Source organism: Empidonax traillii, unplaced genomic scaffold, assembly GCF_003031625.1.
Source record: "Empidonax traillii isolate 1590-97213 ecotype Southwest subspecies unplaced genomic scaffold, ASM303162v1 scaffold174:size915687, whole genome shotgun sequence".
NCBI lineage: Eukaryota > Metazoa > Chordata > Aves > Passeriformes > Tyrannidae > Empidonax > Empidonax traillii.
The window spans coordinates 571,545-597,296 of NW_020955367.1; the positions used below are offsets into that span (position 1 = coordinate 571,545).

Here is a 25,752-nt window from a genome sequence, read left to right on the forward strand (position 1 = left end):
CCCAGAGCTGATAAGGAGCTGCAGCTGATGCTGTTGGCGGGTGGGAAGGAGCTCCAGCTGTGCCAAATAACCCAGGAGGGGAAGGAACTCGGGCCAGAAAGCAGCTGGGCTGGTGTAATGTGGGTCTGTGACAGTGATGCCACATTGGCCACCAAGCGGTTTGGCCTCGGCCGCAAATGCCGGGGGTGGTGCAGGGCAGGGGGGGAGGGAGGGCCATGGCCAGACCCCTCACGCTCTGCCCTGGGCTGTCCACACCTCTCTGCCCTCAGTTCTCACCAGGAGCCCTCTCCCAGTGACATCTGTTGACCTGAGACGCTGTTGTGTTCACACCTGGCAAGTGCAGCCATGGCCTGGAAGGGTGGGGGGCCTGAGGGGTCACACTCCCAGCACAAGGGACACATCCCTGTGCACATCCCTGCTCTGGAGAGACTGCTTCCTTCTCAGGCTGCCCAGCAGCCCCACTCAGCACCACCAGGATGTTCCAGTCCGCTCCGAGCTGCTGGACAGGGAGCGGGGCAGGCACCAGCACCCCGCCAGCTCCTGGGCTGAGGGGACACTCAAAACGGAGGCAAAGGCAAGGAAAAACTCCGAGGAAGCTGGAAGCTCTCGACATAGTTAAAAAACAACATTGCTCTTCAAAATAGATGTGATTGCGCTCCTTGTGAGTCATCGAGCAGAGACACCAAGATTGCTTTGTGCCAGGGACGAGCCGGGCGCTGATTGTGCCGCCCGGATTTGTATCCAACAGACCCTGGATGGCATGTCAGAGTTTACAGCGCGCATACATTTTCAACAGTGAGCTTTGCAAAATGTATCAATGTAATCTCTGCCTCCTATATTCCGTGTTGATTAGACACGATTTCTGGCTGGATTTTCAGAAAGCTCAAGTGCTTTTTTAATCACTACAGAAGCTCATTATTGCTTTCCAGTGACTCTTATGTCCTTCACTTCTCCTTTCAGATTAGAGTCTATAGTCAGATGAATATTGGATGATTTCATTACATACAAATGCAATCAACAGTTTTGCATAAATTTCTCCTCTTTTCTTGAGTTTCAATTGACCTCAGCACCCGTGGAGGCAGGCGCAATACACATGTAAATGAGCTGGCGTTGCTGCAAAGACACGGATGCGAGAAACAAGATAAACTGTCAGATAATATTCAGGATTTTTAAGAGATCAAAAAATACTTCCTCGTTCAGCCCAGCCGTAAAAATGGCACCTTCAGCTGCCGGGGAATTTGCTTTTGTTTTGCTCCAGTCTGGCTGTGGACAAAGACCAGGGACGGCCCGAGCGAGGGGCCGAGCAGAGCCGGGCTGGCCGGCAGCAGCATGGTGGGGATGGGAGAGAGGTGTCTGCGGGGTGCCAGTGGTGCTGGCATGGGACTTACATCACAGAGAAGCTGTTGGAGAGGTCTTGGCTCCCCACCACACCAGTGAGGTGCCCACACAGCCCAGCTGCAGAGCCAGGTTTGGTGGCTGAGCCCCGGCCAGCGGTGGTGCCAGTGGTGGCACTGCCATCCCTGCTCCTGCTCTGCTGCGACCATCCCAGTCGTGGGATGCTGAGTTCAGAGTCCCCTGGACTCCCAGCCCCTCCTGAGCAGTCCTGAGCACCAGCCCAGAGCGGGGGGCACGGGGCTGAGCCGGGGGCTGCCCTCCTCTCACCACGCTGCCACACACGGGGGAACCGCACGCTCCAAATATATTTAAGCTAACACTCCACATGAACAATCAGGCCCAATTTAAACAAACTATAATTAAAGATAAAGGACCTCTTGGTAGGCAAGTCGGGGAAAACTGTCAGCGGTTACTTTGGAAGCGAAGCCCTTACCTTTAAAAGAATAATTTTTGTGCTAATGTGAGCAATCCAGCACTCCCACACTCGCCTTCGAGGGCTGGTGGGGGAAAGAAACTCGTGGGTTTCTTTTGATGCCTTTACGTGCTAATCTTCTTAACAGATTTTTAATTAATGGGAACAGAGCACTTTGCAGCCGTGAAATCTATTGGTGTAATTGCCTGGTGGATTAGTCCCATTAACCACACAAATTACCTGTCTCCAGGTCGCCAGCCCCACCGGGGAGCTCCCCATGCTGGACACACTGAGCAGCCCCATTCTGAAGCAATTTTGATAAAATAAACTCTCTAATCAGGTAAATAATTCCATAAGGGAAATTGCTGCCTTCCCGCAGCCCCCCTCCAGTGGGACCTGGCTACTTTCAGGGGAATGCAACACGCCTCCAATTACAGACAAATCTCCAGCTCAGAGACCGTTTGGGAGAAGCCCATGGCACACGGGACCCCCTCGACCCACAGCGGCCAAGGAATTAAGGCATTTAAGCTGTCAGCTGGAATCTGGCCCGGCCCCTGATTACCTGGGGGGACGTGCAGCGTATTTAGGTTCGTGTCCGTTGCAATTTCCTGGCCCCCAGCGTTGATCCCGAATGACTCGCGTCCGTGTCAGGTTCCTGCCCGGGGTCACTCCGACACGTGGCCCCTGGCCTGGGGACAGCAACCTTTGGGCAATTAAGGATGTCCAGGCCAGGGTGAGCCCTGAGGACTGGGACGTGCAGCTGTCCCTAAAAGCTGCAGGGCGAGGGGGGCCACATGGCTGTGCTGGCTGCCATCACCCCTCAGGATGGAGGCCTGGATCTTGGGGGCCCTTCCCAGCCCTGTCTGTGGCTTTCCATAGTCCAGTGTAATTTTGGACCTGAACCTGATGGTGACTCCCACAGCTCAGCCCCTGAGATGAGGATGTGCTGCCCCAGGGATATCCAGACTCACACAGGGTGGGCTCAGCAGGGTGCAGGGCACCCATGTGCTGTCACATGGTGATGCACAGCCCCAACACCCTGCCCATTGCCTGGTGGAGGGCTGCCTGGTGCCTGGAGCTCTGCCAAACCCTTGGCCAGGATGGCTCCAAACCTGTGCACCAGCCAGGGCATCTGCCCACCCTCTGCCCTGCACTGGGGAACAGGGAGGAGGGTCCCTGCCACACCACACTGCGAGCATGTGTGCTGGGGACAGCCTGGGAGGAAGGAACAGCGGTGACACGCTGGTGCCCAGTGCTGGTGGGGACGGCCATGTGGACAGGTGGCCTTCAAGCATCCCCTGAAATGCTCAGGTGATCATCCCTGTGCCAGTCCCTGATCCCAGGATGGAGGAGCCCAAACCTCGGTGGCACAGGGATGCTCCTCCTCCTGCAACAGGAGACCAAAACTCTCCCCTGTGGCTGCCCCCATCATCATCTTCTAGCAGAGGGTGATCCAGGGGGCCACCCCAAGCTGGAGGGCACGTGTAGGTGGCCGAGCACCCCGTGGCCGGGGCAGGGCCGGCCGGGAGGGTCGGGGCGCAGGAGCCGCGGTGCTGGCAGGGCAGGGCAGGGGAACCCTACACCACGGGTAATTGGCATCAGATGCTCCCTGACCTGCCGCATCCACCGGCAAGCTGGAAGCATTTATTTGTCTGAGCCGGCGGCTCTATCTGCGTGCGGGAGGCGTTGGCGGTGGCGGGGCCGGGCTCGGCGAGCCTAATGAGCCTGAGCTGAAGATGATGAATATGATTGCTGAAAGCGCTTTCCTGAGTCCTCCTTTCCTGGGGCTCAGGTTACGAGTTCCCAGACAGCCTGGCCAGCCCCGTCTTTTCAGGTCTGATTTGTAGCCCCCCAAACTGTCTGTCAGCTCCCCGTGCCGGAGGAAGTGCTGGGCCCTGGGCCGCTGTGCCCAGTGGAGCTGGGGAAGGGGCTGCCAGCCCTGCTTGGCCACTGGGGACGGTTTTTCTTCCCGGGCTGCCCCTGCTGCTTCCTCGCTTGGCCCTGTGCCCCCACAGACCCTCTGAGCCCAGGGATGCCCTGTGCAGGGTCTCCAGGCACCAGCATCTGCTCTGCTCTTGTTCTGGACTAAGCTCCTGTGGCTGTCAGGGACCTTCCCCATAGGGACTTGTCACCTCTTAAAATTACAGCAGAAAAATGTGGAGTTCAGGTTCTGTGTTCTGTGCCCATCCCCTGCAGCCCATGGTCAGGGTTCTGACACTGAGCCACATCCCACTGAGGGGCTGCTCAGGGATGGACGAGGATGGATCAGCCAGGGGATGTTCCATGGCATTGCAGATCCCCAGGGATCAGGGGGAAACACTGTGGCCAAGCACAGCCACCCCGGAGCACTGGACTGGGGAGTTGTGGGGTGCCCCTGCCTGGCTGCCCCACACATGAGGCTCAGGGTGGGTGGGTGGACTCTCTGAGCTGTCACCTTGCCCCCCATCTCACAGCTTTGGGGCTACAACACCAGGTGTCCCCCCGGCACGGGGTGTTCCTATGGGGTACCTCCATGATACCAGGTGTCTCCATGGCTCCAGAACCCCTGGGAAGATGGGGGAAAGGATTTGGGGTATCGACCCCCTCAGTCACTTGTGTCCCGCTGTCCTGCTCCAGTGGCTTTGCAGATTCCGGAGGCAGCATCACTCCAAACCCCCTGGATGGGGGTCTCAGGGGTCCCGAGGGGAGATGGAGGGCTGCGCAAAGAGGAGCAGCTCGGGAGCTTCGTGCCTCCCAGTGCCTCCCAGTGCCTCCCAGTGCCTCCCAGCGCCAACCAGCGCCAACCAGTGCCTCCCAGCGCCTCCCAGTGCCTCCCTGCTCCCGCCGCCGCGCTGCCATAGGCGGTGTTCTGCTGCCTCCCTTCGGGAGGACGCGCCGGCAGCACCGGCCGCTCCGCCGCGCCGAGACCGAGCCGCCCCTGCCTGGACCTGCACGTGGGGCCGTGGCAGGACAGGTCACGGACACCGCGGGTGCTTCCCAGCACGGCTCCGGAACTGCCTTCCCCATCCTACCCTACATTGGAGCCGAACCGCCGTGGCCATTCCCGCGGCCATCCCACATTTCTGACACCGGCACATCCCCGGAGCAGCACCCAGAGCCCCGAAACAGCCAGACCTGGAGTGGGGTCACACTCACATCCCTGCACTGCGGAGAGAAAAAGGAAGCAGAACTCCGGTTGTGCCTCGGGAAGGAGGAGGAAGCCGCGGGAGGAAAAGAGGCAAAGCCACAGCCCCGACACCCGTGGCCGCTGCTGAGAAAAGCAGAAGAGCAGCGTGGGACTGGCACAGGCACAGCTGGGAGTGTGGCACGACAGGGGGGAACCTCTGGGCATCAGAAGCTTCTCCAACCACCTCTAAAGAAGGTTTGGGTTTCTCAGGGCTGAAACCCTCCAGTCAGAACCTGAGCACCCCAGGCTGCCACAGGCCCATCCATCCTGTGCCTTGTTCCATCAGCAGCTGCTCGGCAAGGAGTGCTCCCAGGAACCACGGCAAGGCCACATCCCAGAGGAGCAGCACCTCTTCCCTCAGCCCAGCATCCACCCAGTCCTGGGGAGGCCCTTGCTCTTCCCAAAGCCGCTGCCGGTGCCACTGCCCCACAAGGGCCTCCCTCACCCTTCTGAGGGGGTTCATCAGGTTGATGTCTGTTTATCTGTTTTCTCCCACCTTTGCCCAGGGAATGGTGGTGAGGCACATGTGGGACTTGTCAGCACCACGCTGGAGGTCCCCTCACTACTGCAGCACGGTGTCAGAGTGTTTGCTGGCCAGACCCAGTGCACAGTTTGCTGAGCCTGTGGCCACCAGATGTGCCCTCCATGTCCCAAGTGGTCTCAGCCTTGCACTGAGACTGTGAGAGCACAGTCTCACACAAATCCAGGCAGCACCACCCGTCCTTGCACTGTCTGGGAACAGCAATGCACCTGGGGACCCAGGGCTGGCTCCCAGCCTGGGACATGAAGTCAGACATCCTGGGCTGCGGCTCAGACAGAGGCACAGGAGGTCTGTTGGCAGCCAGGGCTGGCACTGGGGAGTTTGGTATCTGCTGGGTTAGAGCTGAGCAGCCCAGTGCAGCACTGAGTGCTGGAGTGAGGGGTCTGGGCACTGGGAGAGACACCTGGAGTGGTAGGGGTCTGCAGGACACCCTGCACCTGGCAGCAGCAGCCCCCTCCCTTGCCCAGCAGCGTGGGGACAGCCCCTCCACGGCAGCCCTGCAGCAGCCCTGGCGAGACAGTCAGCCCGGGCTGTTGCAATTGTTTCCCGTATTGTGCAAGAGAGTGATTATTAAAACCTGATGGGAGCCAAGGGCGGTGAGCATGGGAGTGCTTTTGGAGTGGGACATCCCCAAGGGCTGCTGGGCTGGCCCGTGGGTGAGGGGGGTCAGGCCCTGCCAGGTCACAGGTGCTGCGGTCAAACAGCATCGGGCATTGGGAGCGGGACAGGAGTGGGACACGCCGGAGCTGAGGCTGGAGGTGCTGCCTGAGGGGATGGAGGAGAAACACGCACATCCACAGCAAGAACCACTCTGCTCTCGGTGGGGCTGTGACACCATGGGGAGGCTGGCAGACAGCAGGAGCAGTCCTGGCCCCAGCACACAATGGCAGCACACACAGAGCAAAACCTGCCCCACATTTCCAGCCGTGTTCCTCAGTGGAAGGCAGCCGGTGTCCCCACCCTGCCTGAGCGCATCGAGAGCCCACTGAGCTCATGTTTATGTCATGGCTGATGCTGCATCTGAGGCGCTTGTTTGCTTTTGGACACCTGCAAAGGCTGCTCGCCCTATGGGGACAGTCCCTCCCTGCTGCTGGAACCCTGAGCAGGAACCACGCGGGATCCACAGAGGAGCCCTGCAGGAATCCCACACCCCCGGCCTGCTGGGGCTTCCTGCCGCTCTGCAGGGAGGAGACAGCACAACTCAAGATAACCCCCACTCACAGCCAGGCCTGCTCCAGGGTCTCAGTCCCTTCCCAGCACAGCATGGGAGAGGGGCGGCAGCCACAGGCCCTGAGTTTTGAGGGCCACAAGTTTGGGCGCATCGCAGCAAAGTCTGCAGCCCATCATGCTCACACCACCCCAGCCCCATGCAGAACCTCTTCCAGCCCCACACGACCTCTGTGGAGTGCCTTGTGCCTGCCCGGGCTGGGCTGGCTGGATCCTGTGCCTGCTGCCAGGGGCTGGCGCTGCTGGGAACAAAGCATCCAGGCAGGAAACACCCGGCGATGGTTTCACCGATAAACTCAGCTTTTCTGGCCACTGGCGGCTGAGGGCAGCCCGGCTCCTGGCACAACCGGGCAGCGCTGCCAGGGTAGCCTCTTGCGGCCACTCGGAGGGGTTGAGCCGGACCCGGGGGATTAGGGGACGGGCACGGGGTCTCAGGGGACCTGGGGATTAGGGTTTAGGAGTGGGGATGCAGGGGGACGTGGGGACAAGGGCGTGGGGATGCAGGGGGATGTGTGTACCAGAAGCTGGGTATGGAGATGCTCAGGGAGGCAAACCGGGGTATTGGGGCTCCGGGGGGGACCTCGGGGCACGGCTGGGGGTCCACGGGTGGCCACGGCAACCATGGGAGGGGAGCGCGGTTGGAGCAGCCCCCCGGCGGGCCGGGCTGTCGGAGGCGGCCCCGTCCCGTCCCGTCCCATCCCGTCCCGTCCCGTCGGGGGCGGGAGGCGGCGCGGCGGGGGCGGGGGCGGCGGGGCCGGGCCGGGCTCGACGCCGGGACGCGGCGGAGCTGCCTCTCGCCATGGGCGGTGGGTGCCGGGCCCGGGCCCCGCCGGCCGCGGGGCTGCGGCTGCTGCTCGCCCACGCCGTGCTGCTGCTCTGCGCCGCCGGGAGCGCCGCCCGCACCGACTCCGGTACGCGGGGCGGCACCGCACCGGGAGGGAGGGAGGGGAAGTCGGTACCGGTGGAGAGGCGACATCCCGCACCGCGGGGATACGGCCCGGGGGGATGCGGGGGGACCCGGCCCTGCAGGGGGGTCCCGGGGGCGCGGGGCAGGCGCTGCGGGACGGGGCCACGCTCCGGCGGGTCCCGGGAGAGATCGCACGCGTCGCGCAGGGCTGGTCCTCGCCCGCCGGTGCCCGCGGGGCTGCGAGCAGGAGCCCCCAGTGGAGGGCAGGCGGGGTGGGCAGGGGCGGCTGGCGGGACCCCCCGGCAGGGTCAGGGTGCCCGCAGCGCCCCGAGCTGCAGCGTTTGGCCCGTCACGCCTGGCTGGGAGCAAAACCGCCCGGGTAGAACAAACTTCCCCTCCACCTCCCGCAGCGGCCGCGCAGGGACCACACGCAGGGCCCAGAGGAGACATCGCTGGCCCGGGGCGGCCGGGGACGCACGACAGGGCTGGACCCCCGCCAAGACCGCGGCCACCCCGGGGCGGGCCCGTCACCGGGCTGAGGGGCAGCAGCCGGCCGGTCCCTGCAGCCCCCCAGCCGGGATAGGGCTGCTCGGAAGAAAGGGGGACAATATCCATGCACGCTGGCAGTCGGGGTCTTTCCTCCTGTCCCCAAACGCACACCAGATGAAACTGCAGCTGGGGATGAGGATGCAGGGCTGGGAGCAGCAGGGCTGGCTCCGGTGCCCTGAGCCATTGTTTCGTTCCCGTGTGCTGCAGAGGTTCACCACGTGCTGGCATGGCCACGTTGGGCTCAGGCTGCCCACCTCAGGTGCACTCAGGGATGTCCAGGAGTAATGCTGCTTATGGCAGGCATCCACGGAACGTGTTGTTAAACAAAACCCTTTCTTGAATCCCATTAGCTCCATCCCCAGCCCCTACAGCGCAGATTCCTCCAGGTCCTTAGCAGGGCATTGACTCCAGTCCCTCTTCTGTGAAAAGACCTTCCTCCCTGCAGAAAAATGGCATCCCAGTGTGGAGCCTGGGGCACTTCTCAGATTTTACAGTTCCTTGCTAAAGGCAAGTTCTCAGCAAAACCAGCCCAGGCCCACAGGCTGCATCTCTCGAGGGGCTTTGGCCACCTGTGTTAAAATGGTGCTGATGGTGACCCTGTCTGGGTCTGCCCTCTGCTCTGTGCTGGAGCAGCTGGTCCCGTGCCAAAGCAGTGACCCAAAGGGACAGACTTCCCTGTTTTGGCAGCAAATGTGTCCGAAAGGGGAACATGACCCGGAGCTGCAGTGCTTAGAGGCCCCATGGCCACGGCCACACAGAGGGGTGGCTGTGTCAGCTCTGCAGGAGACTGCAGGAGTCCACCCAGCAGGAGGTGACAGGTCCAGCTGCTGGGGACAGCAGGGCTGGGTGACCCCGGTGTGGCCAAGCCACCCTGCAAAACCTCTGCCTTCTCAACCTCAGGTTTCAGGGTCAGAGCAGGAGCAGCAGGAGCGAGTGCTGGAGGAGGGGGCTGGTGCTGGGGAGGTGGCAGTCACCCCACTGAGGGGCACATTGGGCACATCTGCTGAAAGGAGTGACCCCATGGGATGCACCTGGCTGTCATCTGCTGGGCTGGACCACAGGGACAGGCAAGGGACAGCCTCTGTGTGGCTCCTCCTCTGGCTTGGCCATCCCTCTGCATGGCTCTCATGTTCCCAAGAAGCCCCTCTGGGGGTTGAGGGCATCTGGGACCAGCACCTGTGTTTTCTGCTTGGCACAGGACAAGGGCCTAGGGACACACTGGAAACCCACGTGCCTGAGGAGGCTGGAATGGTGCAGCCCTGGAGCTGACTGCTGCACACGAGGATCAAAGCAAACCTGACTGCGTGGGGAAAAAAAAATACCTGGGATACATGATATACATGATATACATGAAAGGATGTCTCTCTTCCAAGCCTTAATTAGGGAGGGAGATATCTGATTGAGAAATTAGGGGAACTGCACTGTGCCCTGAGGTGCTGTCAGCAGAGCGTCCAGGCTCTGCTCCTCCCTAGCCTTGTACCAAGAGGACCACAGCCCTAATCTAGCCCTGGGATCTGCTCTCCAAGACCAAAAAACAGGATGCTGGGCTGAGGCTGGGATCTCCTGCTCACTCGGTGTTTGCTGCTCAGAGCTCTCCTCTTGACTCCTTGCTGGCTGCACCTTGGCTGTGAGCCACAGTGTTTGTTCTCTGTAGACTTTTCCTCTGGCTGAGTGGAGCCAGGCTGGTCCCATGGTGTTTCTCAGTTTTCCCTGCAGATATTGCCCTTGGCAGCTGGCTCGCCTTCAGGGGTGAAGTTTTGTGCAAGTGTTTTTGCAAAGTAAACCTGACTGTCCTCTCCACAGCCATTCCACAACTCACGCTGCGTCACTGCTGCCAAACAGGAGCTGGGGCAGCACCCCAACATCAGCATCTGCCCAGCCCCAGCCACGGGGCAGGTCTGGCACGGCCCTCGCTGTGTGAGGGCAGTTGGGGACCTCTGGCAGAGCCTCTCTGGATTTATGCCTGTTTACACAGCCCGTGGCCTGCGCCTCCTCCCAGCACATCCCCTCCTCAGCCTGGCTCCTGGAGCGTCACCCCGGGCTGCAGCTGCCACACCGAGAGCCCTGGGGCTGCCAGCCCTCCAGCCTGCCCCCAGCCCACGGCTCAGGTGCAGGGGGAGGATCGCTGAGCCCACGTGGGGGACAGCTGCGGCCCTGGCACGCTGCTCCCGCTTGTGGTGCTGCCAGAAGTGGTTGCAGATGACAATCTGGCTGCGGTGCGTGTGCTGTGAGCGGCTCGTGGGCCCGAGAAAACCTTCCTGGATGAGGAAAAACAAGTGCGTGAGCCTTTCATCCTCGTCCAAGCCTGTGGCTGCGGGGCCGTGTCCCATCGAGCGAGCCTGGCTCCATCCCGGCCGTGATTCACCCCAAGTTGCTTTGGCTGCGGTTTGCAGAGCGGATGTTGTCCCCGAAATCTGGCATTTTTCAGCGCTGATGGAGCGTGTTCACCAGCTCTGCCGTCACGGGGGGGCCGCGCTCCACGCAGAGACTGGCAGCAGCTTTCCCCATACCTGGAGCCTCCTGGCAGGGCCGGCACAGGATTCCTGGCCGGGGTGGGGAGAGGCAGGAGCTGCTGCTCGAGGGAGGCTCCAGGAGGATGTGAGGGGGACACCGTCGCAGGCCAGGACACGCTCCATCCATCCGCTTCCCGCCCTTCTGGCTGGAACACGCTGCTCCCACCCCACCTCCGGGACCCCGCGGCACTGACACCGCGCTGAACCGCGGGAGGAGCGGCTCGGCCCAGCCCGGCATGCGGCCAAACCCGCCTCGGAGGAGGGCTCAGCAGGACCTGCCATCGAGCCCCGTGCCGGGGAGAGCCCCGGCAGGATGAACTTCTCCTGACTCCCCATGTCAGCTGGAGAGACAGGGCAGGACACGACCTGCTCTGCCAGAGCCCGCGGCGAGGAGTGTCCTCCCAGCCCTGTGGCTGCGGCACCTGCGGCTTGCACGGGGCACAGAGCGGGGCTGCTCTTTGGGGTGTTTGCAGGGTCTGCAGCAGAGCCAAGCGCGAGGCACCGGCACGGGAACATCCCGCAGGATGCTGCAGATGCGCTGCTACACCTCCCCCTTGCCAAAAACTCCCACCTTGCAGAACTCCGAACGGGTGGTCTGACCTTAATTTGTCTGAGATAAATAAGATCCTGCCTGCTGCCTCCCCCGTCTGGAGACATGAAAAGATCTGAGATGAAAGGGAGCCTGATGGAAGTGCTGGGAGCTGAGCGTGTCTTTGCAAGCCGGGCCCTGTGCCGGGAGGGATTTGGGGCCACGGGGCTGAGCACGGCCTGGCAGAGCTGCCGGCTGAGCCCTGGGCTCCCAGGCAGCGCCTGCCCTGCCCCGAGTGCCTGGCTGCTGGGAGACTGAGCAACTTCACAAAATTAGCTTTTATTTTTTAAAGATGTTCATTTTCAGCTTCAATTTCCTATGGAAAAAATGAGGTTTCTGTTGTGCATTCCCATCCCTCCGCCCCCTCCACCCCAGCGTTGGAACCTGTTCCCAAATTCCCAAAGAATCTGAACCAGGTCTGGCAGGGGCCTGGTGAGCTCATGGACTATGTGGGGCAGCTGATGGACCCAGGAGACCTTCCTTCATCATCCCTGACACCCTGGGCATACTGGGAGCTGCTCTCAGTCTTTGCCCATCCTCCCCATTCCCACAGCCGGTGGCTCTGGAGCTGCACTCGTGGCACTCGTGTCCCCAGGTGCTGTGTGTCCTGGTGGGGCTGGTGACCCCTGATGTGCTACATCATGCTCAGCCACGTGGCTCTAGGCGCTTTTATCCTCCTGGCACAAAGGGTCCATCCTGGGTCTGTGGGAACCAGCTCCCCTCAGTGAGGCTGCAGATGCCACTGCTGAGGCTTTCAGGAGGCAGCTGTGGCAGAGGACATCCCAATTTCCAGAGCATTCCCTGGGCTGGTGGAAGGCAGAGGGGTCTCCAGCCACCCCGGATTGTGTTTGTCTTTCTCCCCTGCTTTTGCTGCTCTTGGAGGGGCTGTGGGAGTTACAGGGACCTGCCTGCTCCAGGCTGGATCAGAGGAGCCTGGCGTGGACAGTGCCGAGCTCTGCCCCAGCACAGGAGCTGCTCTGTGCCGGGGGGATCTCCCTGTCCCACTGGCGGGAAGGGACCCTTATCTCGTGCCTGCAGGCTGGGCACAAGGTGGTGGAGGAAGGGCCGGGCGAGGCCCCTTCCATCCGTTTGGGGCGGAGGGGCCGCCTGCCAAAGCAAACCCTGCCCTGCCAATGGCTGCTGTTCTGAACAGGGGTGTGTTTGCACTGCTGTACCCCTGCTGGGGCTCTGGGGGTAGCCACTGGATGCTGTGACGAGGTGGCTGGATGGTGATCTCTCTCTCTCTCTCTCTCTCTCCCTGCAGTGAATCCCTGTTGCTATTTCCCCTGCCAGCACCAAGGGGTGTGTGTGAGGGTCGGTCTGGAAGAATACGAGTGTGATTGCACGAGGACGGGATACTACGGGGTCAACTGCACCTCCCGTAAGTCCCTGGGAGCTGGATCTGGCAGCCCTGCATCCCAGGGCAGCTCACTGTGCCCACAGCACTGCTCTCACCCACAGCAACGGTGTGGGTGGACAGGGGCTGTTAGTGGCTTCATTAACGGGGTGAGTGATTTGCCTGCTCTGTCTCCCCCAGCTGAGTTCTGGACGCGCCTCCACAACCTGCTGAAGCCCAGCCCTGCCTTCTACCACTTCGTCCTGACCCACTTCAAGTGGTTTTGGGACATTATCAACAGAACCTTCATCAGGGACAGTCTCATGAGGCTCGTGCTGACGGGTGAGCGGTTGGAGAGGGTCTCGGGGTTCATCAGGACTCGAGGACCCCCCAGCACGAGCAGAGGTGGCGATGTGGATGGCACGGCTGCAGCAATGCTGAGCAGCTCCTTTGGGCACATGGGCATCAGGCTGGAGTCACCTCACCAGGAGAGCCAGGGGGTTGTCACCCCATCACCCCATCACGCTGTCACACTCTCACTCAGCCCAGGGGGCTGCCTGGCCAGGCAGCGGTGGGGCTCAGGGGGTTCCAGCCCTGTGCTGGGCTGCCAGCCAGCTGGAAAACACGAGCAGCTCTTGGCATGCTGCACGCCCCAGGCCAAGGGACTCTCGTGCAGCTGCATGGAAAGCAGCCTGTGGAAATATGGCCCTTGTTACTCATGTCCCCACATTCATCACTTTGCATAAATATTTAGGTTCCAGCTCTTGGAGCCCCAGCGACACTCCTGCAAGGCTCCGGCTGTTGGGTTCACTATTTCTATGGGTTTGTCATCTCATTCATCATCCAAAAATCCACTTAAACATTAGCACAGGCCCTCCTTTTCCCCAGGGAACTGCAGCCTTTAAAAGGCTCAGAGCAAATCCCAGGACGCCCACGTGCCTCCCCTGCTGGTCCCTGCCTGGCTTTCGGGGTGGCAGCACAGCGCGGGTGGGCAGGGGCAGGGGCTGTGGGGTGGTGCCCCGTGCCCCACAGTGGTGATCCCCCCTCTCTCCTTTCAGTTCGTGCCAATCTCATCCCCAGCCCCCCCACTTTCAACTCCGACTACGGCTACATCAGCTGGGAGGCCTATGCCAACGTCAGCTACTACACCCGCGTCCTGCCGCCCGTGCCGGTCGACTGCCCGACCCCCATGGGCACCAAAGGTACGTGCTGGCCTGGGGAACTGCCACCCTGAGGGTTTCCCTCCCACCCATGGACACATCTGCAAGGCACCAGCGGCAGTGCCACGTGCCATCACTGTCCTGCCCAGGCTGGCCCCGTGGCAGGAGGAGCTTGGTGGCACCTGAAACGCTGCTGGGACAGCTCAGGGCATGTCACGGCCTGCGTGAGAGGGCTGTGTCTCTGCAGACACCACCAGCAGCCCTGCAGACAGCACTGGTACCCAGCCAGGCCGGCACTGGGTATCTGCCCTCAACCTCCATCCCCCACAGGGAAGCAGCAGCTGCCCGACCCCCAGCTCCTGGCAGAGAGGTTCCTGCTGCGGCAGAAGTTCGAGGCTGATCCCCGAGGCACCAACATGATGTTTGCCTTCTTCGCCCAGCACTTCACCCACCAGTTCTTCAAGACATCCGGGAAGATGGGCCGGGGCTTCACCAAGGCGCTGGGGCACGGGGTGAGGGGTGTGGGGGATGTGGGAGGGAGGAGGGGGACGGGGCACAGGGGCCTCTCGGAGCAGCCTTGATGCCCCATTCCCTCCACAGGTGGACCTGGGACATCTCTACGGGGACAACCTGCAGCGGCAGCACCAGCTGCGACTCTTCAGGGACGGGAAACTGAAATTCCAGGTACCACCCAGCACGACTGACTTGTCCCTCCAGCAGCTCCTGGGAGACCCCAGCCCTGACACCCCGTGTGGCTGCTGGCTGGGGGACAAGCTTTGGGGTGTAGCAGCTGCTCTGCAGTTGGCACTGTGTGAGGGAGCCGTTTCCATCCCACTCACTGCTGGCAGGAGAGCAGACACAGTGCCCTTAGGGAGGCAGCTCCTGGCTGGGCAGGCTCTCACCGGGGTGTTTCTCTCCCCTCTGCCCTTTGTCCCCCCCCCCGTCGCTGTGTCCCCAGGTGGTGGATGGGGAGGTGTACCCCCCCAGGGTCACCGACGCCCCGGTTCACATGGTGTACCCGCCTGGCGTCCCCAAGGAGAGGCAGCTGGCCATGGGGCAGGAGGTGTTCGGGCTGCTGCCGGGGCTGTGCGTGTACGGCACGCTGTGGCTGCGCGAGCACAACCGCGTGTGTGACGTGCTGCGGCGGGAACACCCCGGCTGGGACGACGAGCAGCTCTTCCAGACGGCGCGGCTCATCCTCATCGGTGAGGGCGGGCACTGCCACGGGGGCACGGCCACCACGCAGCTCTGTGTGCCACCTCCCTGGGCACGCCCCAGGCCCCCGTGTTGGCCAGTCTCTGAGGGTGGTGGCCAGGCCGCCCTGAGATGTTCCTCTGGCATCCTTCTGGAGATCATTGGCCCATTTAGCAAAAATTGGGTTTGGTCCAGCAAAAACACTAATTTTGAAAAATTTTGTCACAATTTTGAACAATTTCTTTTAAATGTTCATTATAAATTTGCTTTTCATGTCTCATGAAAAATAATTTCTGACCAAAATTCATTAGAAAGCCATGTCACCACAGTATCTTTAAAAAATATATCCAGGTCAGCTCCCTCAGGAACCCTTTGATTTTGTTAAACTGACCTTTGCTATTGAAGAACTAATTCACTGAAAAATTCCCATCCAGCTCAATGAGCCCATAGTCAGAAGGGTCCCAGGAGGTGATGGGTGCTGGGAGGTCCTGCCATAGCACACGGGTAACATCTCGGGGTACAGAGCTGGTGGCTCCTGCTGTCACCAGCTGCTTCTTTTGCTCCTGCCCAGGGGAGACCATCAAGATTGTTGTTGAAGACTATGTCCAGCACCTCAGTGGGTACTACCTGAGCCTCAAGTTCGACCCCGAGCTGCTGTTTGGGTCCCAGTTCCAGTACCGGAACCGCATTGCGGTGGAATTCAACCAGCTCTACCACTGGCACGGGCTGATGCCCGACTCCTTCGTCATCCAGGGGCAAGAGTACAGCTACCAGCAGTTCCTCTACAACACCTCCATGCTCATGGACTATGGTGTGGAGGCGCTGGTGGAGTCCTTCTCCAAGCAGGTGGCAGGAAGGGTAAGGTCCTGCTCTCCCCTCCCTGGCAGTGCCGGGCTGTGACACCCCACAGGGACACTCGTGGTACCCTGAATCAGGAATGACCGTCCCCGTTTGGCAGTGGGATGTCACACACAGGGTCTGCCCAGGGTCTGCACCTGATGGGCACGTCAGGAGTCCCCCCAATGGGCAGCGTGGCAAGGCTGGCCCTGGCAGCGCCGGCTGCCGCTCTTGGTGCTCTGTAGGGAACATCCCGGTGATGCCCGGAGCCCGAGGAAGGGGAGATCTCCCAGCCTGGAGCAGCTGGGAGTGGAGCAGCCTGTCTGGCACTGTTCTTTGCTGCCATCACATGGATGTTTTCTTCCAAGCCACTGTGTCTCCGCTCCTGACCCCCTTTTCTTGTGCAAAGCAGCGTGGTTGAGGCTGAGGCTCTGGGGGGTGTTTGGGTTCTCCCTGCAACCCCAGCCCCTGTAACCTCTCTGCTCCTCCCAGGTCACTCAGTCCATCCAGGACTTCTCCCACACCATTCCTGCCCTGGGAACAGGGCTGACCTACCCAAGCTACTCTATAGCTGTTTTTTCACTGTCCTGTGGTTCCCCCTCTTCTTTCTGCTGCAATGATGCGCTGGTCTCATGACCCATGGATGGTTTACCACAGCGGCTCTCCTGGAGCTGATGCTGGTGCTGCCTTGTGCCTCACGTGTGCTCCCCCCTGTGTCCTTGCCCTCCAGATCGGTGGGGGACAGACCATCAACGCCAACGTCCTGCATGTGGCCATTGGGGTCATCAAGGAATCCCGGCAGCTGAGGCTGCAGCCCTTCAACGAGTACCGCAAGAGGTTTGGCATGAAGCCCTACACGTCCTTCCAGGAGCTGACAGGTAGGGCTGCAGCGCTGCCAGGGGCTTTGCTGGGGCAGGGCAGGTGCCCTGTGCCCACAGGTGGGTATGAGACCACGAGCTGTCCCACTGCCACGGGGCTTGCCCCGCAGAGCAGCCGCTTCTGCCCATCCCAGCCATGCCTGGACGTGGCCCTCGCCGATGCCCGGTTCGCAGGGGTCCTTCCTCCTGTGGGCTGGGTGGCTGGTCCAGAGGACAATTCCTGGCCTGGGAACGGGGCTTGCTGCTGCCTGGGTTGTGGGAGCTGCCACCTTCCCGTTACCCACTGCAAGGCCAGTCCTTGCTGGGCTGATTCCCTGGCTAAAGCGCTCTGACATTCCCTTGGGACAGGAGAGGAAGAGAAGGCGGCGGAGCTGCAGGAGCTGTACGGAGACATTGATGCCCTGGAGTTTTATCCAGGCCTGCTGCTCGAGAAACCCCAACCCAACGGCATTTTTGGGGAAAGCATGGTGGAGATTGGAGCTCCATTTTCCCTGAAGGGGCTTTTTGGAAATCCCATCTGCTCCCCAGAGTACTGGAAACCCAGTACGTTTGGTGGAGCCACCGGCTTTGAGATCGTGAAGACGGCGTCGCTCGAGAGGCTCGTGTGCCTCAACGTGAAGAGGTGCCCGTACGTGGCGTTCCACGTGCCAGATGCTGTGGAACACGGCAGCCCTCAGGGGAGTGGACCATCTACAGAGCTCTAGCACTGGGGTGACCTGCCCAGGTAGGGACTGTCCTTGCCCAGGCACCGGCTGAGCTGAGCTCCTGGCCTGGTGCTGAGTATCCCGTTCCTTCCTGCAGGGAACGCTGGGGACACAGGGACCTGCCCACCCCTGTGCCCAGCAGGAGCAGGACAGGAGATGGTCCCATCCTGGATGTCCTCCACTCCAGCCCTCGGGGAGAGGCTGCTCCCAGCTCTCTGAAAAGCTGCAGTGCCTCGGGAGTGTGGCTGCCCCGCTGTCCTCAGCAGACTCCCATCTCTTGCTAGTGAATACCTTGCACAAAGCCAGCTTTGTGGTTCCCCAGGGGATGCTCTGGACTCCCCTGTGCCTCGTCATCCCCACTGCCTCCCAGCACCAGGCCACCAGCAGCCCCTCTTCCAAAGGGCTTCCCCACTGGGGACAGAGGAGTGCAGAGCCCTCACCCCCTCCCTGCTCTGCTGCACTGGTTACGTGATGAGCTCCCTGGCAGATGGGAAGGACACGGTGTAGGTGTTCCTGCTGCCCCAGCAGTGGCTGAGCTCGCACAAGGAACCTGCCCTGCTCTGCTTCTCCTGCATCCTCCGGACCGTCCGCCCCAGCCTGCCCAGCACAGGGCACAGCCGGGACACCGCCAGGAGAAGGAACCAAAGCAGTGTCTCTCCTGGAGGAGACCAGGGGAGAAGCATCAGATCGGACCTCCCAGACCTCCTGTGCCTCCTGCACGCTGGCTTGGACCCTGGCACGTGCTGCTGGCTGCCCCCCCGGGGCTGCTCGGAGTGAGATGCTGCCTCTGTGCACACACAGCGATGGAGTCCCTTCCATCCCACCATCATCACACTTCCTGCACTAGCAGCTCAGCACACACATCCTCACAGTACACAGAGCCTGCTTCTGTCCTGCTCCCTGCACGCTGACATCGGCCCTGGCCCAGCCCGGTGGCCCACGTGGCCACTGGCAGCCACTGGCACTGGCCTTGGTCCCCATCAGATCCCAGGTCACCTCCAGGAAACGGACATCAAAGTAATAAATGATTTTAAAAACTCCTCTCGCTTCTGGCTGTGCTCACCAGTGCTGTGCTGGGTCATTGCTGACTGCACATGAAGAATAAATGGGGTGCCCACCCTCCTTAGGAGTTGCTTCTGTGGGGGTCTCTGAGGCCAGGTGTCCCCTGCAGGTTTGAGCCACGATGCCCTCTGGCCACCCCCAGCCCTGTGCTGTTCTGCTGCCCCAGTTCAGAGTGTTTGGGTAATGGACTCAGGCACGTGGTGGGATTGCTGGGGTTGTCCCGTGCAGGGCCAGCAGTTGGGACTTTGATGATCTTCTGTGATTCCGTGGTGACACAGCACTCACACCCAGCCTCGTGTATTTCTGTCACATAAAAATCCATCTACACGTCAATCTGGCTGCCCGGGGGGGTTTGTGGGCATGAAGCAGCCACAGTCTGTGAGGGAGCAGGTGGCTGCAGCTTCCTCCTGTGCTGAATTGGGGGGGGGGGGGGAGTGATCCCGAGCCCCTGCTGTGTCCTGGCAGGACTCCCACCTGCCCTGGTGACCTCATGCCACGAGGCCGTGGGGGCTGCACCGCTCCTGGCCGGACCCTCCTCATGCTGATTTCATAACCCTGATCAACCAAAGCTGTCCTGATCCAAATTCCTCAAGAGGGGGTTGTGAGGCTCTTGCAGGCAATGGTAAAACTGCTTACAGGGAGATGTTACAGGAATTCTAAACCAGGGGAGGCTCAAGGGGCTGGTGCCTTGGCAGGGTGCGCTGGGAGGACGTCACAGCAAGGGAACATCTGCGAGCAGAGGCTGCCAAGGCCTTCTGGCCACTCCCCAGACGTGCGTGTGACCACCCTTCCTGCTGCTCCAGCCTCCAGCATCCCCCCAGCTGGAGACAGGCACGAGCTGGGCTGCTTTCAGTTAGACCACAAACATCCTGGGTTTGTTTGAGGCTATCGCTGTCTGCCAGCGCTGCTTTGGGACCAGCTGATAAGTGAGGAGAGCCCCTCAGGCACACGGCGAGCCCCAAGGAGGAACATCTCATGGGAACTCAGCTGAGCCAACACTGGCAGACCTGACACCTCTTCCAGCTGTGCCACCAGGCCAGGGCAGCGAAGCATCTCCCTCCTGCTGGCAGGGAAAGCTTTGAAACTGTTTCTTTGTAGGACCAACACGTACCATTCCCAGCACAGCACCCAATACACTCCTCCAGGAGCCCAGGGACCCCCAGCCCTGCACAGAGCTGCCCCCAGCCCAGCCCTGCTGGGCCCTTGTGTTTCCTTTGCTGCTCGTCCAGCCATGGCAGAAATCACTCACATCCTCACCAGCCTGTCCATCACAACATGCAGCCACATCCAAGGCAGGAGCCAGTGGTTTGCATCCACACAGGGTGTGGTCTGGCAGCATCACCCAGCCCTGGCAAGGGCTCCCTGTGCCCCACATCCTGCGTGCTCTGAGCCGAGCGCTGCCACACGTACCCTCTGTAAACCCTTGGTAAACAGCTCCTAGGACATCCTCTGAATTTTCAAACATGTCTCCAAGGGGCTTGCCAGCGCCTGGAAGGATGGAGACAGAGAGATGGGGCTGCCTGGGATCGTGCAGCAACAATGAAAAGATCCATCTGGGGCTGTGAGGCCTGGGATGATTCACTGAGCAGGGGGTGAACGGTCCAAAGGCTGAAAGGAAAAGCATTTACCCCCCTGGAGGGAGTCACTGGACACCCCCCAGTCTGCCCCAGCAGGGCCTCTCTGTGGCTGAGTCAGGTCAGCCACTGCAAAACCTGGTGTGGACTTTCAGCAAAGGTGCAATTTGAACATTTTAGAAAGACGGGAGGCCAAAAAAAAGTCAGTATAAGCTTTCCTTTGCCAAACGTTGCACCCAGGTTGGCACCACAATCAAAGGCCACGTTAAGCTCGTCCCGGGATTTCGTTCCTGCCCTGGCCGAGCAGCTTGTCCGTGTTTCCTCCTGCACTCGTGGTCTGTGCCCAAATTCTGTCTGGACTGGAACACAATGGCCCGTGAGCAGCCCCAGGTGAGCCCACGCTCCTCTCCCCCCACGCAGTCCCAGCCGTCACTCCCGGCGGCCTCCCTGCCGTGAGCTGCTTTTTCCAAAACAGAACATCTCCCAGGGGCAACACAACCTACCTGACAAGCGTTTTTTTCAACTCCTATTTATAGAACTTCTTGAAGATTTAGCTTCAAGAACAGCCAAAAGCAGCAGCAGCAGCTTTTTCTCTCAGCTCAGCCTCCTCTCCCTCCTCACAGCCGTGTCCCCTGTGCTCAGATGAGCAGCAGGGTCACAGCACAGCTTCTGGCCCCTGGCTTCTTCCAGATCAAACAGGGATTGGACTCAGACCTTTATTCTCCTCCTTTTTGCTCTGAGCACTGCAAACCACCTCTGAGCACAGGAGGTTCCTCCCCAGGAGTCACCTTGCTCCAGGCCGTGGGACACAGAGCAGCAGGAGAGGGTCTGATCCTGTCACAGTTTTGTTGCCATAGGGGCAAAAAAATCACTTTATAAAAATAAAACTCCAAAGCAACTCAGTCAGCTCTCCCCTGACCCCCTCTCCAAGCCAGGCTTTATGATGATGCTGAAATGCATCGTCTGCACAGCAGATTTCACTGAATCTCATCCTGGATATAAGTTACAGCTACTTTGACTTTCCCCTTAATTGTGCTGATATCCACACTCAGTGATTTAATTTCACATAACTTACATGGTGTTTTTTTTCTGCATTTCTGAGATGAAAAGAAATAATCTCTCACCACACTTAAAAACCTGGATTTCTGCCAGTTTCCTTGTAAGAGCTACAATTTGTGCCAATTCAGTCATTTTTAATTACAGATTATTTATTTTTCTGCTCATACTACTTTTAAAAACACAGTTCAAATAGACACAGTTACAAATCCTCCTTTTTCTAGCCCAAGATCCATTCTTATTAAAATCCTGTTAAGATCCACAGACACGTTTGCATTTCTTCCCGGTGTTCCAAACTCCTTGACATAAAAATTGCAAGTAAATTTCATCATTAAACACAGCATTACATTGGGTCCTACATTTAAGTAATGACAGTCTACTTTCTACTGCTGAAGGCAGACAGAAATGAACTTTAGCAATGATTCAGTAATTTTAGGGAGAGATGAAATTCTGAGGTTGGTTATTCAAGTCCTAATTCTGCATTTTGCCAACAAAATTCTTCTTGCTGCTGCTCAGCACACACCCTGGAGCTCTTTGTAACAGTCTCTCTGAAGAGCCAGAGCTCGTTTTCTGATGGAGTGACTACTGTGAACTCCAAGGATGAGTATTTTAAAACCCAAGGATGAATTAAAAGCTGTAATTGCAAGGTTTTCTCCTTGAAGTCTCAGAAGAACTCTCTCCATCTGAAAAGCAATTTTCAGGATGAAGCCAGGGGATGTCGTTATTTGTAAGTGAGAAAGGGACAAATATTTGAGGCCAAGTGTTAGAACAAGGTACTTCCAAGGAGGAGACTGCAGAGTGGCAGATGGGACCATGCACTACTAACTGGCAGCAGTTCAGCACCAGGTTATTAAGTCTTGAGTATTAAAAACTCCTCTATTTGCAGTCTCAGTTCTTGCCCTAGGGAGCTGGTGAGCACATCTTGATCCAACTGGTATTTATATTACTCTGGTTCAGGAAACCTGCAGGGACACTGACCGCACACTGCTGACCTAAGAACAAAATGTTTAAAACAAATTTGGAGAAGGGAGATGACAAACACACAACTTCCTAAACTTACTGAACTGCGTTAAAACCTCCTGGTAAGTGAAACACATCTGAGTTGCATAGAAATGAGACTCTTTTAGCTGGACTTCACTGAATAAGGAAAACGAGAAAATGTCAGGAATTCCTTATGTTATTTTTAAAGAGCAAAAGTCAGAGTGCAGGAGGGGGAGGAGCACATACCCTCGCTACGGAAGGGAGAGAACAATCCCTAGCACAGAACATCCCACAGCACAGCTACACCTACAGCCCTCCAGTGCCTCAGTCTATTTCCAGATCACTGTCCTCACTGTAGCAGGCAGATGGGTTATGTATAGAAGTCAGGAGCAGCAAGTCTTTTTCTGGCAGCAGACCACATTCCTGCAGAAAAGCCTCCAGGTCTACAGCAAAAAAATCTTCGCCGAGCTGGTCGGTGATGCGCACGAAATTGCCGATGAGCTCCCCGGCCTTATAGACCAGCAGGGCTGGCAGGGCGTTGTTGGTGAAGCGGGTGCTGGCCCCAATGAGGGAACTCTTCACTCTGCAAAATTTAACTGTGGGGTACTCTGCAGCCAGGCAGATCATGCAGCCGTTCAGGGACTCGGTGCCAGGGATGTCATCTTCATAAATATGGATCATGATCAGGGTGCTCTTGTGCTCCTTGTCGACCGTGTCCAGAAATGCTTCTCCGCTGGTGATCTCAAAGACCTGTTTGAACTGCTGCCCACTGTACAACTGCTGCCTCATCTCCTCCATCCTCTGCTTCCTGTAGCGCTGCAGGAATTCCTCGTCGTCCTCATCGTTGTGGATCATGTTATACTCCTGTAAAGTCATCTGAAAACACACGCAGAGGTCTGTGAAAACGATCTGCACCATGATGTGGGTCACTTACGTAATGAGAATGCAAATCAAGAGGATTAATGTGGGTCACTCATCTTTAATAACAGCAAACTGCAACCCACGTAAGGCTCAAGCACCCTCTGTATTACACTCCATTCTGATCTAATTAGAAACCACATCCACTGGGAACAGCGATTTCAGCCCAGGGCATTCCAGTTCCCACAAGCTGCACTAACAGCACAAGTGGCTGCTCTGTGCTCCCACTTTAATCCAGGTTAATGGTGGCCATGTGCTTTCACCGAGCTGGGAGCGCTCATCTGGAAACTGTGCCTGACCTAAGAGGAGCTTCTGCCTCATTTAGCTTCCCAGTTAACATGTGGTGGCACCACCCTGCCTTTAGAACTGCAGGATTTTATGTATTTCAATCTGTTCATCTGCATCACTCACGGTACAGGAGAGCACAGCCAACCTGCATCATCTGACAGCAGAAACACTGTCTACTTCTAGTAGAAACTACTAACTTCTCTAACTCAGGGCTGGTTTACAGCCCAGCTGACTAAAACCATTCTCTACCTCCAATGCCTTCGATCTCTGGAGCTCAACGTTAAATTCCCAACATCCACTTACTAGATATGGAGTCAATGAGGGCTCCTAAGCTCTTGCTTCAGGCAGGGGAGGCAGCAATCATAGGTTTGCTGCACAACTCTCCATACTAATGAACTTGATTTATTTGATCAACAGCCCAGGGAAATCTGGGGAAAGGGTTTGGACTTCTTTGGTACTGCAGTTAAATCACTTATTTGTTAACGCAGGCAAACGAAAATGTTAGACATTTAAGTGGCACTTTAATTCCTCTGTGCCACGCTACCTTTCCATTGATTTTTTCCTGAAGTTCCTTCTGCTTCTGCTTCTCAGCCTCATCATCTAAGTGAGACCTGCATGTCATGGACAGCTTCTTGATGAGCCGCTCCATCTCCCGGCGCTGCTCCTGCCGCTGCTCCGTCTCCAGCTGCTTAAACCTCCGCCAGTCGTTGATGACTCCCTTGGGACCTGAGATTAAATGTGTGGGTACTTGGTATAAAAAGGGAACACAACTGTGTTTACCGTTTAAAATCAAGTAATAATTTATAAATTGGCAGTAAAACGGTGGCCCCATCATAAACTTTTTGTAACTGTGCAGAACACTGAAATGAGTGATCTGCCGTTTGCATGTCCTTGAGTTTGTAACTAATTTTTTTAATAACATGACTAAAGTTAATCCAACTAGGCTATTCTTATAAATGTCCCACGGATTAGTATCTGTACTCTTCAAGTAGAACCACCAGCCCTCAAGACTTCCCCTACTGTTAATATGGCTTTCATCAGAACAAAAATAATGATTTATTATCAACCAAATTGGAGAAATCAGCCTTGTATCAGCTTTCTATCCCAAGCCTGACTGCTTCAGATGCAATGCTGAATTATCTCAGAGAAATCAAACATTAAAATCGAGAACCAGTTATTAAAAATAAAGTTAGAAAACAGCCAGGAAATGATCACTGTCTAACCCAAATATGCAGAACACCAAGAGTTTCATTTCAAAAAAAGGAATTTCAGAATAACAAATGAAACTTCCAACAAACAAAGCATTTACAGAACAAGTCCACTGATGTGATACCTGTGTTGACGGTGCTACCATCGCTGCTGAGCTCGACCTCTCCCACACTTTCGGGAATGTTGCTCTCCCCTTCTTTATCCTCCTTCTCACTGTCCTCATCCTCACCCTCACTGCTGCTGTAATAGTACTGGAGCTTCTCACCAAGCAGTTTATCATCTGCAGTAGTCATTATGTCCTAAAAAATAAATTAACAAACCAGAGGGTGCACCTCTGATCAAACACGCAGTGTGAGATACCACCCTAAACGCGTCATGATGATCCTTCCCATCCTCAGGGCAGTTTTTAGCTGCAGAAGAAGAGTTCCCAGCCCACCATCAGACAGCCCTTGGTGCAGTCAGTCACTTGGGTTAATTCTTAAGTCACAATTTCAAACTCACTTAAATCAAAACCTTTACGGACAGAACCGCTCTGAGGCTCACTAGTGCAAACACTTGAGGTGTGTTCTCACTCATGGAGAGTTTATTTTCTAACCGTGATTCAGGAGCCTTTCGAGCCTCACTGGACAGCTCCACCAGCCCGATTCCCAGCCACTGACATTTAAATGCCCACTGTTATTTGCATTATTTTAACAATTATTTATGCGAGCTGAAAAACTACCAGTGTAATCAAGCAAATTGAAATGCTCTGACCTGTATTCCCCCGCAGCCCTTCGGAGACAAATTTCTACCGAGACCTAGAAGGAGAAATATTAACCCCATCAGTTGATTTGGGTTTTTCTCTGCAGGGCGATCCCTCAGCCCAGCTGGCCGTGCCAGCCCACGGACACAGCACAGCTCCCGGTGTTCCTGCCGAGCGCTGCGGGACTCAAACCCAGCCCCGGCCGCTCCCAGCGGGCAGATGGCCCGGGATTACCGGGATTACCGCACGGCCCCGCACAGGGGCCGGGCCCAGGGCCGGGGACACCGCGGGCCCCGAGCGAACCGACCCCGGCCGCCCCCGGGGCCACCCCCGGCCGAGCCCCCTCGCTCCTCCCGGGACCCCCCGGCCGGGCCCGGCCCCGCCATCGCCTCACCCGCTCCCGCCGCCTTCCGGGGCCGCCGCGCGGGGCACGGCGGGAACGGGGCGGGGACGGCAAAGGGGACGGGCCCGCTGGCCCCGCCCCGGGAACGGGAACGGGAACGGCCCCGGGAAC

General features: G+C 58.2%; 2 protein-coding genes across 2 annotated transcripts; one reads left to right on the forward strand and one right to left on the reverse strand.

Moving 5' to 3' along the window:
* Positions 1 to 7,540: 7,540 nt before the first annotated feature.
* Positions 7,541 to 18,468, forward strand: PTGS1 (prostaglandin-endoperoxide synthase 1). The gene is made up of 11 exons (XM_027885910.1): positions 7,541 to 7,652; positions 12,564 to 12,680; positions 12,837 to 12,977; positions 13,694 to 13,837; positions 14,126 to 14,307; positions 14,396 to 14,479; positions 14,754 to 15,000; positions 15,561 to 15,847; positions 16,557 to 16,704; positions 17,053 to 17,428; positions 17,506 to 18,468. Exons 1-10 carry the CDS (start codon positions 7,541 to 7,543, stop codon positions 17,406 to 17,408), a joined length of 1,818 nt encoding a protein of 605 aa, XP_027741711.1. The 3' UTR covers positions 17,409 to 17,428; positions 17,506 to 18,468.
* A 2,763-nt stretch (positions 18,469 to 21,231) lies between these two features.
* PDCL (phosducin like) lies at positions 21,232 to 25,692 on the reverse strand. Its single transcript, XM_027885922.1, has 5 exons — positions 25,633 to 25,692; positions 25,250 to 25,293; positions 24,621 to 24,795; positions 23,832 to 24,013; positions 21,232 to 22,957 (listed from the first exon to the last, which is right to left on the reverse strand). Exons 3-5 carry the CDS (start codon positions 24,787 to 24,789, stop codon positions 22,406 to 22,408), a joined length of 903 nt encoding a protein of 300 aa, XP_027741723.1. The 5' UTR covers positions 24,790 to 24,795; positions 25,250 to 25,293; positions 25,633 to 25,692; the 3' UTR covers positions 21,232 to 22,405.
* Between the last annotated feature and the right edge of the window lie 60 nt (positions 25,693 to 25,752).